General features: G+C 35.4%; 1 protein-coding gene across 1 annotated transcript in view; it reads right to left on the reverse strand.

Moving 5' to 3' along the window:
• Positions 1–1,697: 1,697 nt before the first annotated feature.
• Positions 1,698–22,451, reverse strand: part of LOC108740845 (voltage-dependent T-type calcium channel subunit alpha-1H-like) — a gene marked incomplete at its 3' end in the record, with an annotated part of 104,821 nt that continues 84,067 nt past the window's right edge. The window contains exons 13-19 of the mRNA XM_025980254.1: positions 12,082–12,220; positions 7,574–7,861; positions 6,681–6,896; positions 5,777–5,932; positions 5,444–5,605; positions 4,620–4,832; positions 1,698–1,847 (exon numbers count right to left, since the gene is read on the reverse strand). Coding sequence (XP_025836039.1) covers positions 1,698–1,847; positions 4,620–4,832; positions 5,444–5,605; positions 5,777–5,932; positions 6,681–6,896; positions 7,574–7,861; positions 12,082–12,220 — 1,324 coding nt within the window. The remainder of the gene's footprint in view (positions 1,848–4,619; positions 4,833–5,443; positions 5,606–5,776; positions 5,933–6,680; positions 6,897–7,573; positions 7,862–12,081; positions 12,221–22,451) is intronic.

Below are 22,451 nucleotides of genomic sequence, written 5' to 3' on the forward strand. Positions count from 1 at the left end.
AAAGTTTATACATTTATAAAAATAAACAAATTGTTCTTAACAATGACAACGGTCCCATCCCTGGATCTCCGCTATTTAGTTTAGTTTAATTACGTTTATGATGATGATGTTAAGGTCCATTGAACATCTACCTTGTTGGCTTCGGGTCATGTTCACTGAACCTTAACAACTATCAGTATAAATTAGGATTAGTTCTCATTTAGGTTTAGTTTACTTCAGTCCCTGAAGAAGGTAACTTTGTTACCGAAAAGTGCTTCGGACAACTACAGTGTCGTGTTTTGGCGTTGGGGTTTTGAGCTATTCTGTTTGTTCTACAACAACCGCCAAAGTTTTTCCAATCTTCATATTTTGTGTTTATTCAGATTTGACGTGATTTAGTGTTACTACTTACTATTGGCAAAACAATAAAAGGTTCATACTAAATTAGTTTGTCTAAAAAAATTACAGTTATGCATCTATGCTTTTAAGGTAGTCTTGGTTTGATTAAAGATTAGATAGAAAAAATTAGATAGAACATATTTGAAATTTAAATATTAGACCTAAAGGAAAATCATATATATTCAACAAATGCTATTTAGAAATGGTAAAATAACATATAGTAATAGACACATAGAAAGGGGGTTGAACAGCCCAGTTGCTAGAGTGGCGAGTTATGAACATTAAGGTTGTAGGATCGATTCCGGTAGCGTCTATATAAAAAAAAAGGTTCAGTTTCTCAACATCTACGTCCGATAAGCCATTATACAGATAGGTAGATAAGTGTGTAACCATCTAGAGATTAAAACTTCTAAGTTAATTAGAGATAACCAATTAACAATTAATGGATCAGCGATGATGTGTGCACTTTCGTTATACGCAGGGCAAAAAATGAAAATGAAGTTAGTTGCAGTATTTATTATAAATACAGTGTAGGAATAATGATTGCTGATAACTTGAATACATAGAACGCCAACTAGAGAAAAGCTGTTATTGTGTTAGGAAATTAGTGAAAAAGCTGAGGCTACCTCTCCTAAGAGATTTACTATCTATGAAATAAAATTTCTATAGTTGGAACGTTCAAAATTGGCATAGTCTGTAATAAAACTGTCAAATTTACTTTATTCGTTCAACTTACTAACTAGACTAGAGTGGTCGTAAACGTAGAAAAGAGATGTCAGGTAGGAATTGCAACGGACACTAATAAAGAAACAAGATTAGCATTACACCAATTAATATGTAACAGAAAGAGATTCAGACAAGCAGAATTTGAGCATGTCGCCAGCATCGGACTTTAAAGAAAGTTCAGCATTCTCAGAAAAGGCAAGGACACTTGTTTAAAGATATAATTTCAACCAGGCTGTTATAAAGCAAATCCTGACCTTTTGCACACTTAATCAATCTTTAACCGCTGCACCGGTTACTCTTATTCGGTTATCTCTTTTCACTTTGTTTGTACCACCCATGAAGCATTTCCTAACTTAACAAGGACGTGTTCAAAACGCAGCAATTGATTGACAATTCCAAGTGGAAACAAGAAAGAAGATATGCCAATTTTGATCGTCTGAACTATAGGGAAAGTTTTTAAACAGGAGAATCGCAAGTGTGACTTCAATATTATGAGGTATGTCTGTTAACGCCAATGGTATGATATTTTTTTTGTTGTTCTGATTGAAAAATGGCCACAGAGCTTAATAATATCGCATGAACGAAATGGATACCTGTTGCATTGGACTGCAAGTGTTCGATCTACTTCTAAATGAATTCTGGGGACTAAGAGCTTTTTGGTTTTTATTATTTGGCGCATCTTTTTGGGTGTCGTTTTGGATTCTAATAGGCGACTGCAGAAGAGAATCATTCCTTAAGCTAGCCTGTACAGAACAAAAAACAGTGATTAAAGATATACGTTCATATAAACAAATATATTTTCAAAAAAGCACTTTAAATTTCACCAATGGAAATTTCCATATCTGTTAAATATATTTGTGACTTTGAAAAATTATTGAAAATTGATAATTTATACACGTCGGAATTTTTCGGGATACTAGTTTTGAGTAGGTAACCAAAATGTTATTTCAATTAAGTTGGTACCTACCAGAAAAGGTTCGGTTAATGTCAAAAGCCTCCAAAAAGATTATTTGGTTATTTTATATTTATTGATTAGTACTTTTGCTTATTATATATATATAAATATAGGGTTGTTCGGAAAGTCATTTCGTTTTTTCCCGACAGAGGATTTAATTGTATTCTTTTGCACCCAACTTCACATTTAAGCCGTATAATTTTTATATGCTTTGAGAGCTCATATAGCAAGGCTTGTGTGTGAAAAATTCCAATTAATTCTACGCAGTAGTTTTTGGTTGGTGCCCTTTTAAATATGGAGAGCGATAAGCAGCATTTTCGACATATCTTACTGTTTTACTACAGAAAGGGTAAAAATGCTGTTCAAGCCAGAAAGAAATTGACTGATGTGTATGGAGAAGGTGTGTTGACAGTACGCCAGTGCCAGAACTGGTTCGCTAAATTTCGATCCGGCAATTTTGATGTCGAAGATGCACCACGTTCGGGAAGGCCGGTTGAAGCTGATAAAGACGCGATAAAGGCATTAGTTGATGTGAACCGGCGAATAACAACACGTGAGATCGGATTGAGGTTAAATTTATCAAATTCAACAGTTTATGACCACTTGAAAGGCCTGGGATTATCCTCGAAGCTCGATGTATGGGTTCCCCATGTTCTCACAGAGAGAAATCTGTGTCGCCGCATTGACGTCTGCGATTCGCTTCTCAAACGTCACGAAAATGATCCGTTTTTGAAGCGCATCATCACTGGGGACGAAAAATGGGTTGTATACAACAACGTCAAACGCAAGAGGTCATGGAGCAAAAAAGATGAACCGGCTCAAACCATTTCCAAAGCCGATATTCACCAAAAAAAGGTGATGCTGTCTGTTTGGTGGGATTTTAAAGGAATCGTTTTTTTTGAGCTTTTACCGGATAACACAACGATTAATTCGGAAGTCTACTGTCATCAGCTGGACAAACTGAATGATGCACTTCAACAGAAAAGGTCAGAACTAATCAACAGGAAAGGTGTAGTGTTTCACCAAGACAACGCGAGACCTCACACAAGTTTGGTCACTCGCCAAAAGCTTTTACAGCTTGAATGGGATACAATGCTACACCCACCATATTCTCCAGACCTGGCACCATCGGATTATTATTTGTTCCGGTCACTCCAAAATTTTTTAGACGGTAAAACCTTCACCTCAAATGAGGAGGTCAAAAACCTCCTCGATCAGTTTTTTGCCAGCAAAGACCAAAAATTTTATGAGCGTGGAATTATGCTACTACCAGAAAGATGACAAAAGGTGTTGGACCAGAACGGTCAGTATATAATTGAATAAAGTATTTGTTTATTATACGAAAACTGTCTTTCATTTCCACAAAAAAAACGAAATGACTTTCCGAACAACCCTATATAATAACTTTAACTTTCTATTGTTTATAGATTACCCGAAATTAATGAGAAAAAGTTGTTGTTGCTGTCACATCCTCGCCGGGAATAGAACCCGGGCCCTAGGTTTACGGACAAGTACAATCAATGTTGCATATTAACCACTTTTAGAATATTTTGTACATAATAATGATAATAACGTTGAGTTGGTTTCGATGACATTTGTCACATCTTAGACGTACGTTAGTCGTTTTTGATGCTTAAAACCAGAGGCACGGGTTCGATTTCCGGCGAGGGCCCGATAGCAGTAATATTTTTTTGTTATTAATTTTGGGTAATCGATAGAGAATAAAATCTGTATTGTTTAATATTGGACTTGCGGATTGATGTTTTTCGTCTTAAAATCCCACATTAGGCTCAATAATGTGTAAACCCACCTATCTCGGGAGTAAATTTTTTATCATTTATCTGCCTGGTGCTTTTTCGAATATATTTGTACAGCGACACTAATTTTCTACATTGCACTATTAACAAAGTTACAGTTGCTATACATATTCGGTATTATTTACATGAGTGAATTTTGTGAAAGCTGTTTAAAAGCTCTATATGATGGATGAGCTGGACCTACGTATGTTGATGGAGATGCGTGTAAATTTTTGTTGTAATTCCGTATAGGAAAAAACTTTATACAGCAGTAAGTAAGAAAATGTGCTAATGCAAATGAATTTGTTTGTGATCAATCGATTATGTCTTTCGATTAATCAAGTATTTAATTAACGAATTAATATTTTATGCAGTTTTTTCCAGGGTGGCGGTCAAGTAATTAAAATTCTATAACGTTTCGATTTATTCAACCATCTTCAGATTTTTGAAGTGTTACTGCTTGTACACAGATATTAACTTAATTTTAAACATTCTTTCATACTGAGTATGCAGTAGTTCAACTGTGTACAAGCAGTAACACTTTAAAAGTGTGAAGATGGTTGAATAAATCGAAACGTTACAAGAAACGTAAAGTTGTCTTAATTATTTGACCGCTACCCTAGAAAATAACTACATAATTTAAAAGTAACGGTCAGGAATCCAACATAAATTATTACTATTGAAAACTGCAAAGAATTGATTATTATTAATCGATTAATCGGATATAACGTTCCCAGTTCTAATAGGGACATAATTTTACTAACGTGTCTGGTGATGTTGCCTCCGTTACATTGTGAATGATCTCTTCCATTGTTCAGTGGCACGGCTTCCGAATCGGAACCGCTTCTGTTCTTTTTCCTTCTCAAGCTCGGTCGCGAGCGAAGCTTCCATGAATAACCGCGTTGTATCTTCGGTTTTTCCTGTGGCTGATTTTGTGAGTTTGTAGCTTTATTTGCACTCGAAACGGGAATGCTTACCTGGCGAATATAAAATTGAAAAATTGCATCGAATTGTTTAGTTTATTGTATTCCGATGTACTCCGCATTTCTGCATACTTTACTTAAATTCCAAACGAAATACTCGCTTTGCAGAAACGAAACGTTGCAAATTGGATATTTGTAAAGCGTGTGCTTTGGAAATAATATTAAATCAAACTGGTTTACGATAAACTAACGAAATGTTAAAGAAACAAGCTTTTAACACTGTATTTCAGTTGAAAGTAAAACAGAACTATTTAGTGCATTTTACAAGTACAAAATTTAAACTAAAATTGCACAAAATTAGCTCATATTTTTGCGTAAAAAATAAATTTGACAATCTTTATACTTAATAGCAATTCGAAAGTAATAAAAATGTTGGTATTCTACAATCATAAAAAAAGATTGCGGAACGATCGGTCGTACGGTTCATACTTAAATGACGCCTAAATATGCGAAAGATTCAGAAACATCGGTAACAGTTCATTGTGGAATTGTCCACATGACGAAATTGACATGGATGTTTTTTACTGATAGTTATTGAGTAATAGGGCTCAATGTAAGGCATAGGGAACCTCAAGATATATTCGTAATAAAAGAAAATAACTTACCTTTTCGGAAAATGTAGTCGTCTTTGATCCAATTCGTTCATTATGCGTAATTATTTTCGATGACACTGTCTTCGAATCGTCGGGGAGCTTTTCAAATTGTCGGAAAGTTAAGGGTGGTGGTGACAAGGCTGGGGGTTTAAGAAATGCTGGCGCGTTGTTGTTCTAAAACATGAGCAGATAATATTTATGAAACAACTTGCGGAAAAAACAAATGAAAATTACATTTGGATTAGTGGCCTTCAGGGTGAAATGTTATGAAAAATATTTTTCTTATTTGGTAGATATGTAGGGAAAATAAATATTTTTATTTTTATTATTTTTGCAATTGCTTACCGCTGATCGGTTTATATTCTCAATATTTATAATTTCATCGACGGGGCACGGCTCATTGCACATGACGTTGTATTTAAATTCCGGGTAGTCGTCTAGGGTGGTGCTGGGTGAATCCTGGGGAGTCGCGGCCGTGTGCGTAATTATTGGGGGTGAATTCTGTGTATTATAAAATAAAGTATTCCGTGTATAATACTTTTAACAATTAAATAAAATTGTAGTTGATGATATAGATAAAGTCTTAGGTCTACGATTAATTGAGTATAATAAATGTAAAAATTTTAATTAAAAATATTCTAGATCTGTTCAAAAAGTATCGCGAATTTTCGATTTTAGATTTTTTTTGTGGCATTAAGTTGGTACTCATGTCTCTCATTTATACCGACAAGTTCGGCCATGTTGAATGTTCAGTTAATTTTTGACTCGTCTTCGATTTTTGCCCACCGTATTTCCCAGATCTGGCCCCCTGTGTCTTTTTCCTTGTTCCCGAAACTAAATAGGCTCATGAAAGGACGACGCTTTGCTACAATTGAGGAGATAAAGACGGCATCGGAAAGAGTGATTTTTTGAAGTGTTTCAAGGATTGGAAAAAACGTTGGCACAAGTGTATAATATCTAATGTGGATTGCTTTGAAAGAGACAAAATAGATATTTATGAATAAATAAAGTTTTTCAAAAAAAAAAAAAACAAAATTCGCGATATTTTTGAACAAACCTCGTATAGATACTACTATTATTAGTGATAGTGGCTAAGTGTTGCGGGAAGAACACATTATTATAAAAGAATTGAAGCAAATAGTGTGCTAACAAGAAAATCCCGTAAATTTGATACTACTTTTTCAATTTCTGATTTTTTAGTCGTAGAAAGTTAGGTTGGGTTAGGCCAGTTGCGATCAAGATTACTCACTTGACGCGGCGGTTGTTTTAACATAAAAGATTCCTTTTGGATGTTACATTTTGGTTCGGTGATGGCATGCAGAACGGGTGACTTGATGTAACAGCTGTCTTTTCTTCTGTAAGCTTTTAAATCGCAGTGACTGCATCCAGTAGATAGTTCTTGCTGATCGTTGGTACTCTTCAGTTTTTGAAGGTCATCCACGGATCTCCAGGTATTTTTACATTCCTGACAAATTCAATTAATATTTTGGCCAATGATACATTAAACGTTGTGGGAAGTTGCAAAAGTTAGGCTAGGTTCTTACATGGTAAAATGTTTCGATAATAGTGCGAGGAGATAGGTTTCTAAGCAAACGGATAGCTCAGTAGGAACAGCGGGTAAAAGTAACCTATTCCGTATTTAAAAATAGTCATTGAGATAGTGCTTAAAGATTTACAGAAATATTAGACCTTAGCATACTCAATTAAATTCCTAAAGACCGGACATGAGGGTTTGAATCAAATGGAGGCGGCAGGAGGTGAAGTACTGGGTATATGAAATATTTCGATGGGTTTTCACAATTTCGGAAAAAATATGAAATGTTATTCTGAAAATTCATTTTTGAATTTTTTACCCACTATACGCTACCTCACATTAATGAGGGAAAAATTGTTGCTGTTGGCACACCCCCGCCGGGAATCGAACTCACTTCGAAAAGATGTTTAAATTTGTGTGTATGTTTAATTTGAGAAAAAGTTAAAAATAAAAGGGAACTGAATTAGTGGCCTTGCATGTGACCTTGTCCATGAATTGTGCGCATGCTTAGAACCCCCTCCCTCTGTTATCTAAACATATTACCGCAAAATTTTCCCACCTTCAGTGACGTTGGTATTTGATGCTCAGCTCCCACCTATAATGCTTACATTTACAATACTGTCGCTAGATGTCGACGTAGATCGGTTTTTGTCTTCGTAACTAGCCCGCCTTACAGCTTCCAACATACACGACATTTTCCTAGCCAATTCCCTTTGTTCCCTTTCCCTTCTTTCGTTCCTTTCTGCACTGAAACCTTCGACCAGGATGGCTACCAGTAGGTTGAAAAGGACGTAGTTGCCAAAGGTCATGAGAGCCACAAAATAAAGGGCTGCCCAATGGGACGTTTTAGACATACCGTTGGCAAGGACGATATTCCAGTCTTCTTGAGTTAAAATCTAGTAGTAAAAAATGAAAAAGAAGAAAGAATACAGACGTGTTTTATGTAAGATAGTGAGAATGAGAAGTTTACCCCAAAGGAAAGATATTGTGTTAATAATAATAGTTAAAATTACCTAATGAATCAGAAAAAGGGTTGAAGTAGGGAATGTAGGCAATAAAAACTACTCCGTTGGGGTTTTGAGCTATTCTGTTTGTTCTACAACAACCGCCAAAGTTTTTCCAATCTTCATATTTTGTGTTTATTCAGATTTGACGTGATTTAGTGTTACTACTTACTATTGGCAAAACAATAAAAGGTTCATACTAAATTAGTTTGTCTAAAAAAATTACAGTTATGCATCTATGCTTTTAAGGTAGTCTTGGTTTGATTANCTCATACAAACGACTGCAATCATAGCGGCGTTGTTTAACTCTGTATTTTTATCGTACAATCTCGTTATAGTAAAACGTCTTTACAAATCGGTTCATTTGAAGTAGGCGAAATTGGTAATAAAAAAAAAAGAGCTAAGTAAGCACCTAAAAAATAACCCCAAATCCATTATTTGTATTATATTGATAGTCCTTTAAGTCTAGGATAACAAAAATTATGATTGGCTTTGTGGACGGCTGGCTCCGTATTATTTATTTTTTATATATTAATGTGAAAATTAATTTTCATTCTTTTACCTACTATAAACTACCTCAGGTTAATGAGAAAAAAATTGCTGCTGTTGTCACACCCTCGCCGGGAATCGAACCCGGGAGCTTTGGCATTACGCACCAATGCATGCATGCAACAGCAACAAATTTTCCCTCATTAACCTAAGGTAGTTTATAGTGGGTAAAAACATGAATATTAATTTTCGCATTAATATTTGATATTAACCACTATTAAATGTCAAAGCGTTTCATAATATATAGTATTTATCTTTTATCTTTTAATCCAAACGCTTTTACGGCGTTTTGAAAGAGATTGTTAATTTATATTTATTATTTTTCTAATTCCTTTGCTTAGAAACTTTGTCAAAATTTAATGTTCGATTAAAAGTCTAGGATCTTAATTAGGTCTGTCAGTTAAAGCTTCTTTACTTTTCCATCATTTCAATAACTTTTGCTGTCTTTCAATCATAAACGCTTAGATCAGTATTTCATCTTCGCAAAATTGGATCTTGTGTTAACGAAATTTACCGAATTCTAATCAAGTTCAGAGGCAATTTTATGTTCATTCTGCGGATATACTAAACGAATTAATGAAAATTTCTTCACCCTCGAAGCCATTGTCATAACTGAATTGCGTTTCAGAGACACGATGATGGCTTCGGTTAGATGATCACAAACGTAAATCGAGATATCGTGTTTATTGGTGTATTACAACAAGACGTGCTCTGATAAGTTGATAGCTGCCAACTGATTGTGAGATGGCATTGACAATGTATGTGGCAGTAATGGCCTTTACGATGATCGCCTGATGAGAATTAAAAAAAGACAAAGAATCACCGGTGATTTGTGTAACTTAAATTGTAATTTATTTGTTGCTATGTATTAATAACAACCCTTTTTAATTGAAAACCTCAGCAACGAAATATTGAACATTAAACTGTGGAACATTATGTAAGAATGGCAGTTATAGATAACTGAGGAATGTTATGGAATTTGTTGTTATTTAATAGTAGCGGTCACATCTAATGACATTTTCACTGACCGCTGTTGAGAGGATTTACTATTCACATTCCAATTTAAACTGTTAACATAATATATAAGTGGTAATTATAGATAGCTGAGGTGTGTTAATGAGTTGTCTTTCAATAGTCACGGTCTGATTTTAATGACATATTCACTGACCGTAATTGGGAGGGGAGGATTTACCTGACATTGAAATTTAAACTGCGCAGGGTAATTTATGAGTGGTAATTATAGATAGCGGAGGAGTGTTATTGAGTTGTCTTTCAATAGTCACGGTCTGATTTTAATGACATATTCACTGACCGTAATTGGGAGGGGAAGATTTACCTGACATTGAAATTTAAATTGCGGAGAGTCATTTAAGAGTGGTAGTTATAGATAACAGAGGTGTGTTAAGGAGTTTGTTCTTATTCAATAGTAGCGGTCACATTTTAATGGCATTTTTACTGACCGCTGTTTGTGCAGAACCTTCACTTCCTTTTGTAGTGTGGATAATTATAAACCGCTTGGTTCATTTTACATGCAAAAGCAATATTAAGCATTCCTGAACTCAGTGGTTTCATATGTAATATTTACTGACATGCCAAATATGAAAATAAATTGAATTGAAATTATCATCAATTTATTATCAATTTGCCGCCCTCTCATTTTCCATGTCAAGGATTTTCAAAGGTAATAAATTGCTGAAGATTGCTTAACAATAAGTAGTTCTTTTAGATAAAGGAATTTTGGGTATTTTAGAAAAGAATTGAGAAAATTTTAAACTATATATCTTACAGAACTAAAACAATGTAGGTAATTGCCCAATCGGGGAAAACGTATACGATATAAAAAATATATCAGAAAAACATTAGTGCATCGCCCGTATATAGAACCCGGGCTGTCGTATCGTAACCCGCATATGGAGCGAGCATTACTTCACTGAACCATTCACAGCTTTGCTAAACGCAGCTACGTTTCAGAATTTGCAACTATAAAGTGTACTCCGTAATATGTTTTCCCCGGTTGTTTATAGTCAGTCGTATACGAAAAACGAAAACAAAAACTAATCAGCAGCACAGAATAATTTTAACACAATATCTTTCCTCATCAGTTGGTATATGATGATTTTTATCAATCATGGGCATTAAACATAACGATTTTATTGGATAAGTTTGCAAGGGTTAAAAAGGAAGCTTAATTTTCTTAATGTTTGTTTAACTTTTTGTTAGAAATTCATGCTGTTTTCAAAGCTGAAACATAAGACAAATTAAGCAAAGGAATTTAAAAGTAACACATAAATAGTTATAAATAATTTTCAAAACGAAAAAGGAAGAATTTTCACATTTATTATCAGAAAAATAAAGTCATATTGGTATCTAAATAATAATAAAGTTTTCAATATATTCAGCGTCTCANTAGTCTACTATACTTACTCAAATAAACATCTCACCTATTTTAAGTATTTTTAAGGCGCAATTAAAGTGTTTCCTTAAATGAGGGGTTGTTATGTTGATTTTGATTTGATTATCAATAAGTGAAAATGTCAGACTGCAGAGCTATGTGATTTAAAGATAAAAAAATAAAACTGACTGATTATAACAACGTTTTTTTTATTTTTCTCTCAAAACATGATCCTTATAAGGAAGTTTCGGTTTCGGTTTCGGTTTCGGTCGAAACTGAGACCGTTGCCGAAATTCGGTTTCGGTTTCGGTTTCGGTCGTAAAAACCAGTTTCGGTCGGACACTATCTAGCATATTGGTTGTTGAAATTTTATCAATAGTTAATTCGGACTTCATGGACATATTTATTTTATTATCAAGTCGATTTATATCATTATGCGCATTTTCGATATTGTTCTTTTTCAACTTTCGAAACAAAGTAATAACAAATTCGATGATCGATTTTTATTAATTTTCGAGTACCTAGAGATCGAAGAATGTTCAAATTGTATTAAATGATATTTTCATTTTGGAAAAATGACTTAAGGGTAATAACAATTGAAGATACATTGTAATGCAGCTCATGTTCGTTGGTAGGGGTGACATAAGACATAATTGTAACAATAATTATTTTCCTGGTCATACGCACTTAATTAATCTCCTATAGTGAATATTTGTTAACATTCACAAATTAGATGCGAATGATAAATGAAAAAAGGAAAAAAGACATTCCCAGAAAAGTACATTCGTCATGCAAAAAATGCATATACCTATTTAGGTACTAAAACTGTCAATCCATATAACTTAACTTGTACTTACCTTTCGATCAGTCGAAACGGCCACACCTTCATTGATATTTAATTGCAGAAAAGCCATCGATTTTATTTTGTTGTATCGATAAATAAAGAAACAAAGCATTTAATTTAGATTTCGTTAGTTAGTTGGTACAGCAGCCCAAAATGCAGAAAGCTAATCGTGTTAACAACAAATGCACCAATAACAATAGTATTAATAACAACATTAGAAATAACGTGTCCAGATGTTGATTTAATTATTTTTTTTTCGTTTCATGTTACGAATATTTCTAATGTTTAGCGCTAGATGGTGCTGTACCGAAGGTAATAAAGAAGTACCTGAAAAACAGTAACAGTGGCCCATAATAAGGTGTCAAAATTTTTCCTATCTTTGTCTTCTTCAGCAGTGCTGGTACATTTACCTTTTGGCGTTTTTTCTTCGCAAAACTTGCACCCGAAAAGATTCATACCAAGGATACTAGAAAATCCAAAACACTACATTAAAAAGATGCACTTTCCATTGTCGACTTTACATGTTTTTTCTTCTTTTTTATCAGCCACAGACTTTCAATTTTTTCTGATTTATTAAACATATATGCAGTTAAGTCGATACCCATTTGTACAATCTGTACCAATTGTTGCTATTTCGATTAAGTAATATTTACAGTAGCGTCACCGCTCTGATCAATTGCAGCCAAACTCAAATAGAACAACAAGGAAATTTTCGTTTAATTTTTTGCACTAAAATTTTCATTGTAAATGTTAAAGTAGCTAAAGGTACCTTAATATTAGTATGTAGCAGATGTAAAGTTAGGGTTAGAGCTAACATAAAAATAGGGCACGAATTACTAGTTGCCGATTTTTGATATTTAAGAAGTCAGATAACTTAGAAAGGAAAAAGTACCAGCGGTACTTATAAAATAAAAAATAGCGCGGAGTCCGATCTTTTGTAAATTATTTTTTTAGTTATAATGATTTTCCTTTATTTAATTGCTTCTTTGTATGCGTATAATATACAGTCGTTAAGTTTAATCTCAGTAGGTACATTCCTAAGCTTATGAAAAGGATACAATAATTATTGTGTTGAGCTGTGCGTTTTACAGCTCCACCGGCGTGGCGGTTATGCGCATGTGCATGTTTACGAAGGAGCGAAACCACTTTTGCTTATATAGTGCTGATAAAACCTAGAATTTGTTTACCCCGTGTGTGTTTGATGTTTGTTTTCCTTAACATAACTTTAAAACAAGCAGCGTCCCCGCATATTTTAGCTGAGATACAGAGATAGATGAGTGATACATAGTTTGTATAAAGAGCAACATGCAGTTATGGACCTTGAGCAGTAATAGGAGAAGCAAAATTAGAAGTGACTGATGTTAGGTACCTAGGTAGTCAGATAAGTCAGGCCATAAATAGTAAGGATATAAAGCAGAGGATAGCGTAGGGTCGAGTCGCCTTAGAATTAGAAATTCGTGAATGATTGTTAAAGGTGTATGTTTGGAGTATGGCGCTGTACGGGTGCGAAACATGGATGGTGGGCGCGGCTGAAAAGAAAAGGTTAGAAGCGTTGGAAATGTGTTGTTACAGGCGATTGATGAGGATACCGTGGATAGAAAAAGTTGAAACTGAAGAGGTATTAGAAGAAATAGGAGAACAGAGGACTCTATGGAAGTCAATCAGGCGAGATAGGTTGCTAGGACTAGACAGAGACATATTAAAAGTAGAAACAAGAGTTAAGAGGAGTAGAGGTAGAACTAGATATCCTATCACGTTGAGGTTAGCTACGCCGGGATTCGTTTCAGCAAGTAGATATTCATATATTTAAATAGATCTTGTTGGAGCATACGTAATCCTAAAATGTAGCATCGTACTACAGATGGCGTTTACCGCGCCATTTGTGGTATTTCCTAAAACGCGCTGTTAAGACAGCAGGTAAAAGTTGGTCTGTGTTCTGTCGGAGCTGCCTGCGACGCGCTGATGAGATCCAAAAAGATCGAAATCGCGATCCGCGTCTGGCAGTTTCGACAGAATACAGACCACTTCGAATTATTTTATTCGATTATGGTAACGTGCCTATCACGTTGAGGTTAGCTACGCCGGGATTCGTTTCAGCAAGTAGATATCCATATATTTAAATGGACCTTGTTGGAGCATACGTAATCCTAAAATGTAGCATCGTACTACAGATGGCGTTTACCGCGCCATTTGTGGTATTTTCTAAAACGCGCTGTTAAGACAGCAGGTAAAAGTTGGTCTGTGTTCTGTCGGAGCTGCCTGCGACGCGCTGATGAGATCCAAAAAGATCGAAATCGCGATCCGCGTCTGGCAGTTTCGACAGAATACAGACCACTTCGAATTATTTTATTCGATTATGGTAACGTGCCTATCACGTTGAGGTTAGCTACGCCGGGATTCGTTTCAGCAAGTAGATATCCATATATTTAAATGGACCTTGTTGGAGCATACGTAATCCTAAAATGTAGCATCGTACTACAGATGGCGTTTACCGCGCCATTTGTGGTATTTTCTAAAACGCGCTGTTAAGACAGCAGGTAAAAGTTGGTCTGTGTTCTGTCGGAGCTGTCTGCGACGCGCTGATGAGATCCAAAAAGATCGAAATCGCGATCCGCGTCTGGCAGTTTCGACAGAATACAGACCACTTCGAATTATTTTATTCGATTATGGTAACGTGCCTATCACGTTGAGGTTAGCTACGCCGGGATTCGTTTCAGCAAGTAGATATCCATATATTTAAATGGACCTTGTTGGAGCATACGTAATCCTAAAATGTAGCATCGTACTACAGATGGCGTTTACCGCGCCATTTGTGGTATTTCCTAAAACGCGCTGTTAAGACAGCAGGTAAAAGTTGGTCTGTGTGCTGTCGGAGCTGTCTGCGACGCGCTGATGAGATCCAAAAAGATCGAAATCGCGATCCGCGTCTGGCAATTTCGACAGAATACAGACCATTTCGAATTATTTTATTTTTTATAAGATTATTGTTCACAAATGGTTAAGGATGTGAGATATTCTAGTTTTAGGGAAATTCGAAGCTATTGCTCAGAATAGGAAAGATTGAAGATGCGTGTCCAATCAGTCTTAGGACGAACGTCTAAGGTCTAACGACTGAGAAACTTGATGTTGAGGAATCATGTATTCCGTGTCTTTTCTACAGACCATAGACACCTGTATTACTTTAATTGTGTCGTTTCTATCGTTAAGTTTGCCAAGTGCTAATAAATAACGGTAATGAATTACCACCTAGTTCAACGTCAGAAACTTTAATATTAATGTTCCAAAACTGGAATACGGAGAACGCAACTTTCCATATTAATTAATACAGTTTCCCTACGTCTGAATGTGGAAACGTCTAAATCAATCCTTTATTTGTCCGGAAGGTAGTAAATTTGATTAGAAAGTTGTTTCCGTTATTGTCTACTAAGAGTTAAAACGATGATCACGTAAAATGAATTAAAGTTGGAAACGTGAAATAATTATATCATAGAAGGATGAAATTACGAAGTGTTTAGAAATTCCGTACTCTCCGTCAACCAAACAATAGCGGGTCTAAGAAAAATATTCAGTTTATTAACTTCTAAAAGGTGATACCGCTAGTTATAATAAATGACCAAATCTATTTCAATATTTGAAAGAATATGAAGCTAGGAAAAAAAAGTAGGGAAAGAGTGAGCATAAAGGTAGGAGATGAAAGAACAGAAGAAATCGCTAATTTTCGGTATCTGGGGCGACAGATAATTCAGGATTAAAGGAGCATTAGAGACATAAAACAAAGGATAATGCAGGGTCGAAATAGCTTTAACAAAAGGAAGTCATTTCTGAGTTTGCGAACAGTTCATTTACAAAATTCGAAAAATATTGTTAAAGGTATATATAGATATCTGGAATATGGCTCTGTATGGGTGCGAAACGTGGACGATGAGCGCTGTGAAAAAAAGGTTGGAAGCGTTCGAAATGTGGTGTTACATGCCGTGGATACAGCAGGCTAGAAATGAGGTTTTGGAAGAGTATTAGAAGAACAGGGGGCGCTACTAAAAGTCAGTAAGAAATAGGTGAGACAGGTTGGTAGGACACGTTCTCAGGCATGAAGAATTACTTAGAAACATATTAGAAACAAAAGCAGGGGTTATGAGGGGTATAGGTAGACCTAGAATAGATAATTGTATACAAATAGTTAAGGATGTGGGTTGTTCTAGTTTAAGGGAAATGCGAAGACTAGCTCAGAATAGGAAAGAGCGGAGGTGCGTGTCCAATCAGTCTTAGGACTGACGATCCTATGATGGAGACGATGCAATAACTGAACTTATGCATATTAGGTACTTATCTAGATAATGTACGAGGGTGGATTGATAAGTTTCCGGCCTAACCAAGAGATGACGCCACTAGGCCTACCTTGAGGTGACATTCTATAGTACCATCCTTGGATAGCTTGTAGCTATAGTTTCAGCCCGATCTCCTTGCTAGTGTAGGTTTGACAGCACGCTGAACAAGACGCCTCTGTGGTTTTCGTAAAAATGGAAAAGCAGGAAAATCGTGCTGTCATCAAATACTTTTATTTGAAGGGGTTAACGCCGAAGGAAATTAAAAAAGAGATGGACTCAACACTGGGGACATCCTCCCCGTCATATTCAACCGTTAAGCAGTGGGTTTCCGAGTTTAAAAAGGGTCGTGTGAGCACCTCTGATGGGCCTCGCTCAGGACGCCCCGTTGAGGTCACAACTCCAGATATGATCGAAAAAATTCATCAAATAGTGCTGGGAGACCGCAGATTGAAAGTGCGTGAGATAGCTGAGACCTGTAAGATGTCATATGAACGTGTGCAACATATTTTGCACCAACATTTGCATATGGAAAAGCTCTGTGCAAGATGGGTGCCGCGTTTGCTAACAGTCGACCAAAAATTGATTCGAAAAAACATTTCTACCGCAAATTTGTCATTGTATAAGCGTAATCCAAGCGAATTTTTGCGTCGATTCGTAACCGTTGACGAAACGTGGGTCCACCACTACACTCCTGAAACCAAAGAACAGTCTAAACAGTGGATTGGACCAGGGGAACCAACTCCAAAGAAGGCAAAAACAATTTTTTCGGCGAACAAGGTTATGGCTACTGTTTTTTGGGATGCAAGAGGTATTATATACATTGATTACCTTGCAAAGGGTAATACTATCACTGGTCAATACTACGCAGACTTATTGCAACGTTTGAGCCACGAGGTGAAAATTAAACGACCTCATCTGGCGAAGAAAAAAATCTTGTTTCATCACGATAACGCACCAGCGCACACGTCAATCGTTGCGACGGCTAAAATCAACGATCTAAAGTTTGAATTGATGCCGCACCCTCCTTACTCTCCAGACCTAGCCCCGAGTGACTATTTTCTGTTCCCTAATCTCAAAAAATGGCTTGGCGGTAAGAGATTTGCGGACAATGAAGAAGTAATCGAAGCTGTAAATGGTTATTTTGAGGAGCTTGACGAATCAGTCTATAGAGATGGCATTAATAGACTGGAACATCGCTATGAGAAATGTATCAGCCTTGGAGGAGATTATGTTGAGAAATAAAAAAAAAAAATTTTTAAAAACCTTGTTTTTCTTGGTCAGGCCGGAAACTTATCAATCCACCCTCGTATATACATATTTATCGTCCTTTTTTTTTAGTCTAAGATGTCGGTCCTAAAAATTTAGAAGATAATTAAGAATAATGATAGTAATTATTTTGTCAAGGAAAGAAGCATTACCAGGTGTTATTATTTTAATGAGGTGTCATAAAAACTTATGAAATTAATGAAGTAATTAACTGACTACAAACAATTCTGACGAAAGTGCTGGGCACAACGTAAATATAAAATGTAGGTACTGTAGCAATATGAAATACTCAATGAAATATTATTTGGATAAAAACAGGTCGATACTTAATAGAGTAACTCGTCCAAATTTAGCTAATAAATAAGTTTGATAAACACGTAGAAGGTAAAACTAAAATCGTGAGTAGATAGTCTTGAAAAATTGCATAAAAAACATTTATATAGGTACAATTATTAACTAGCCAATTGAATTATTGAACATTTAAAAAATATTCACCTATTTTACTATCGTAATCATCTAATTGCTTCTAAAATGACCTTTATTAGTCTGAAATAATTAGTTTCTTTGATTTTCGCGTAAGCTGGAAACGATTTGCTTGATATTTCTTGGCTGCTCTGGGGTTCCTTAACTTTCCGAGATAAAAATATTCAGTCTCTCAGAGTCTTTGAAAGCGAGACTCGAGTCTTCGTCTCTCATCGAGTCTCTTGGTGTCGCTGAGAGAGACTGTCGAGAGACTGTCAAAAAAAAAAACTATTTAGCGTCTCTGAAGGAGAGACTTGAGTCGCTCATAGTGAGATCCTCATTTCGTATCCAGTCTCTGAACGAGAGACTCGAATCTCTGAACGAGAGACTCGAGTCGCTCATAGAGAGATCCTCATTTCGTATCCAGTCTCTGAACGAGAGACTCGAATCTCTCAATTAACAATTATATCGTTGGAGTCTCTCATACAGAGACTGTGAGAGATCCATAGAAATACCTAGGCAATAACTGAGAGACTGTGAGAGACGCTCTCAGAGAGACTGGAGAGAGACTGAAAATTTTTGTCTAGGGTTATATCCACTTTTAGAAATAGAACATCCTGATAATAGTTATTTACCATGGTAAAGAAGAGTTATTAAAATAATTGTAAGTGTAAGGTCTTTTTCTTTTTGTATAAGGGTTTGCTCTTTTTTGATTGATTTGTTCATCATTAGGGTTCTATCGGTAATACTTTTAATTGGTAGTTCTTGAGAAAATTTGAATTTCGCTTGTTTATCATAAAGTCTTCAGCCCAAAAAGTGACAGGCAATTTTCACATTTTTCAAAAACAACATGTCTAAATAACCTAGGTCTCTTTACCTCAGTTCCTCTTAACTCCAGTTCCTGTTTCCAACATAACTGTAACTACCTCTTCATGTGTTCTGCTGACCTATCTCGCTTATTTCCTAATGATGTCCTTTGTTTTCTTACTCTTCCTGATAACTCCTCATTTCAAACCTTCTACATCCACAGTATCCATATCTTTAACGCTATTTTTCCGCAACGTCTAAGTATCATACACGTACTGGCCCGTGCCCCAAACATACACGTTTAATAATCTTTTACCAATTTCCAAATCACCTAATTGCGAGCCCAAAGTTATTTATTTTTGTTAATAACCATCCGACCCTGTACTATTTTTTATTTTGTATCTCTAGCGCTTTTTCACTTTATATGATTGAAAACGGCGGCTTCTTCTGATTTTTTATTTCCTATATTTATGTTAGGTCCAACCCTTCTAATTCGTCACGTTAATAAATTTATCCTAGTACATCTATCCTTAAAGTTATCTTGTCTTTAATAATGTTAATCTCATATTCGATATAGGTAGTTACTAATTAAACGGTAGCGAATTGTTTCCGAAATTTATATGCGACAACAAAGATAATACTATCTATATATTACACTTAAAGCTATGAGAACACATGTTTGATTTCCGATTAATTATAATGTTATGCAAAAGTTACAAGCGGCATAACTTTTGCATGGAATTGTTTCCGGTTGTTCGATGGAGTTTTCAAACAAGTGCATGTACGCATAAGTTTGTTAGTTTGTAATCCGAGATGCTTAAAGCATTTTAGAGCTCTCATTTGGAGAACATAGAACAAGTTTCAACCTGGCGCCACTTCAAGTTTGTCTCCGAGTTTCATTCGCCAAAAACTTGTGTACATATGAAATGACTTAATGCTTAGACTTTATGATTTTATTACTGAAAGTTTAATATTTAAATAAATCAATAGCAAACTAGCAAATAATATGCTAATTCATTCTAACGGACGTCTCCGCTTATTGTCTAGGCTCTGGGACATATCCCTTATATAACCTTAATATGACCTTAATATAACGACCTCTTTTATTAGAAAGAAAAACTACTTCATTCAATTGTAATTTAGGTTAGATTGTGTTTCGTATTAATTTTTCTATTTAGCAAACCACATCTGACATACACCCTGCTGAAAATTTTATCAAAGGATAAAGAATGTATGCTTTTGTATTTCATTGTAATTTATTTATCGTGCTGCTTTAGTTACTATTAATAAGTGACATTATATACAATCGCCTAGGTGTTCTACTCGATCATTGTTAACATAACCTATTCGTACTTTATAGGTTAAGTTCAATCGAATGCTCATGCGTATAGATGAAATGATTACAGCGCTTGCGCGAGTTTTGCACTGCTACCTTTGATTTATTTTCATACTTATATTAAACAGACCATTTGACTGTATTGGAGTAGGTATAGTCACTAACATCTTGTAAGTTTTTGATTCTACGACTTTATAGGTCGGAAAACATAGCACAGGCTACAATTGACCAGACAGTAACAATATCCGATAATAATCGAACAGCATTTGTTTAAAGCAATATATACAGCAACAATTATTAATAATAAGTAACACATAATAATTATGTACAATTGTAATAAACAAATTAAGTAAGCCTTGAATAGTGCACACTAAAATCGTACAGAATTTAGAATAGTAGGTGTAGTAAAGATAGAGACGTGTTGTAGATATGTGACGACAGGAAGAGAGTAAGATGAAGTGAACAGTGTTAGTCTATTCTTATTTCTCCTTTTTTGTTGCGGTTGTTTATGTATTGTTAGGTATTATTATAGATAAATGTTTGTATATACATAGAGGAATTTGTTTGTACAATCAAGCAATATTTATAATAATAATAATAATAAGTACACCTACAATCCGTGCTTGAGGGTAGGTACATGATATAAGTATCGAAATTTAAAGTAGAGAGTGATAGTAAGTATGTACAAAAGATATAGTTTGGTTCGTTGCCACCCCTACCTGTTTTTTTTTTTTTTATTATATAAATTGACGTTGTGATCAGGAACGTAGCCAGCTCTTTCGCATGGGACAAGGGTGGTCCACTCCGTTGTAAAAAAAATGTAAAACCACAAGTATATAATCTGAAATAACCCAAAAGGGGGGTCTGGTGGTCTAGTCGCAAACCCAAATTTACATCAGACTAGAGAAATCTCTAACATTATAGGGAACTACATAAAATTTTNCATGGGACAAGGGTGGTCCACTCCGTTGTAAAAAAAATGTAAAACCACAAGTATATAATCTGAAATAACCCAAAAGGGGGGTCTGGTGGTCTAGTCGCAAACCCAAATTTACATCAGACTAGAGAAATCTCTAACATTATAGGGAACTACATAAAATTTTTAGGACTCTGGTCAAAATAAATAAAAAAGCCTTCATTTAGTGTCGGAGCTCAAATATAATAGTTTTCGAAGGTTCTCGATGCTTCCGGTCCAGTTCACTCAATAAAACAGTGTACTCCTTTGGTCGAAATATATCTGAAATGCTTTAGTACTACTTATACATAATGGTTCTCGAACATTCCAGAACGTTCTCGATACCTAAGAGCAATTCTAGATATTCGAACATTCTAGCGGAGGAGCACCTTACCACTTTAGTCAAAAAATGCCTTATACAGTGTCAAAAGGCTTCCCTACCATTTATAGTTCTTGAATATTCACGAACGTTCTCGATCCTTCCGGTCCACATCAATCTAGAATATTCTAATTAAGAGCAATCCTAGATATTTGAAAATAATCTAGTGGAGAAACACCTTAGAAAAATTGCCACTTTGGTCAAAATATGTATGAAATGCCTTAATACAATGACAGAAGGATTCTCTACCACTCATGGTTCTGGAATATTCCAGAACGTTCTCGATGCTGCCGGTCTAGTTCAGTATAGAACATTCTACTTAAGAGTAATCCTAGATATTCCAAAACATTTTATCCGGGGGGAACACCTTAGAAAAATTACCACTTTGGTCGAAATATGTATGAAAAGCCTTAATACAATATCAGAACGCTTCCCTACCTCTCATGATTCTGGAATATTCTAGAACGTACTCGATGCTACCGACCCAGTTCACTCTAAAACAGTGTAAGTACTTGAGGACCACATTAGAAACATTATATATGAAATGGTTTACTACAATGATAGAAGTCATTCGTACCATTCATACGTAATAGTTCTCGAATATTCTAAGAAGTTCTCGATTCTTCCGGTATACTTCACTCTAGAACCATCTACTTGAAGACAATGTTTGATATTTGAAAATATTCTTACTGAAGAGCACCATAAAAGCATTACCATGTTGTTCAAAATATGTATTAAATATCTTAATGCAATGTTAGAAGGGTTCCCACCACTCAAACATTTTCCAGAACATTTCAGAACGTTCTCGAAGCGTTCGGTCCAGTTCACTCTAGTAGGATAGTATACTTGAAAACAATCCTAGATTATCTAGCTGATGACCATCTTAGAAACAGTAGATAGGTACTACTTTGGTGAAAATTTATATTAAATGCCTTAATACAATGTTTGAAGTCATCCCCACCACTCATGGTTCTAGAACATTTCAGAACGTTCTCGCCTCTTCCTCTCTAACAAAATAATTCGAAGTGGTCTGTATTCTGTCGAAACTGCCAGACGCGGATCGCGATTTCGATCTTTTTGGATCTCAACAGCGCGTCCAAAAAGATCGAAATCGCGATCCGCGTCTGGCAGTTTCGACAGAATACAGACCACTTCGAATTATTTTAT

Source organism: Agrilus planipennis, unplaced genomic scaffold, assembly GCF_000699045.2.
Source record: "Agrilus planipennis isolate EAB-ADULT unplaced genomic scaffold, Apla_2.0 scaffold297, whole genome shotgun sequence".
Classification (NCBI taxonomy): domain Eukaryota; kingdom Metazoa; phylum Arthropoda; class Insecta; order Coleoptera; family Buprestidae; genus Agrilus; species Agrilus planipennis.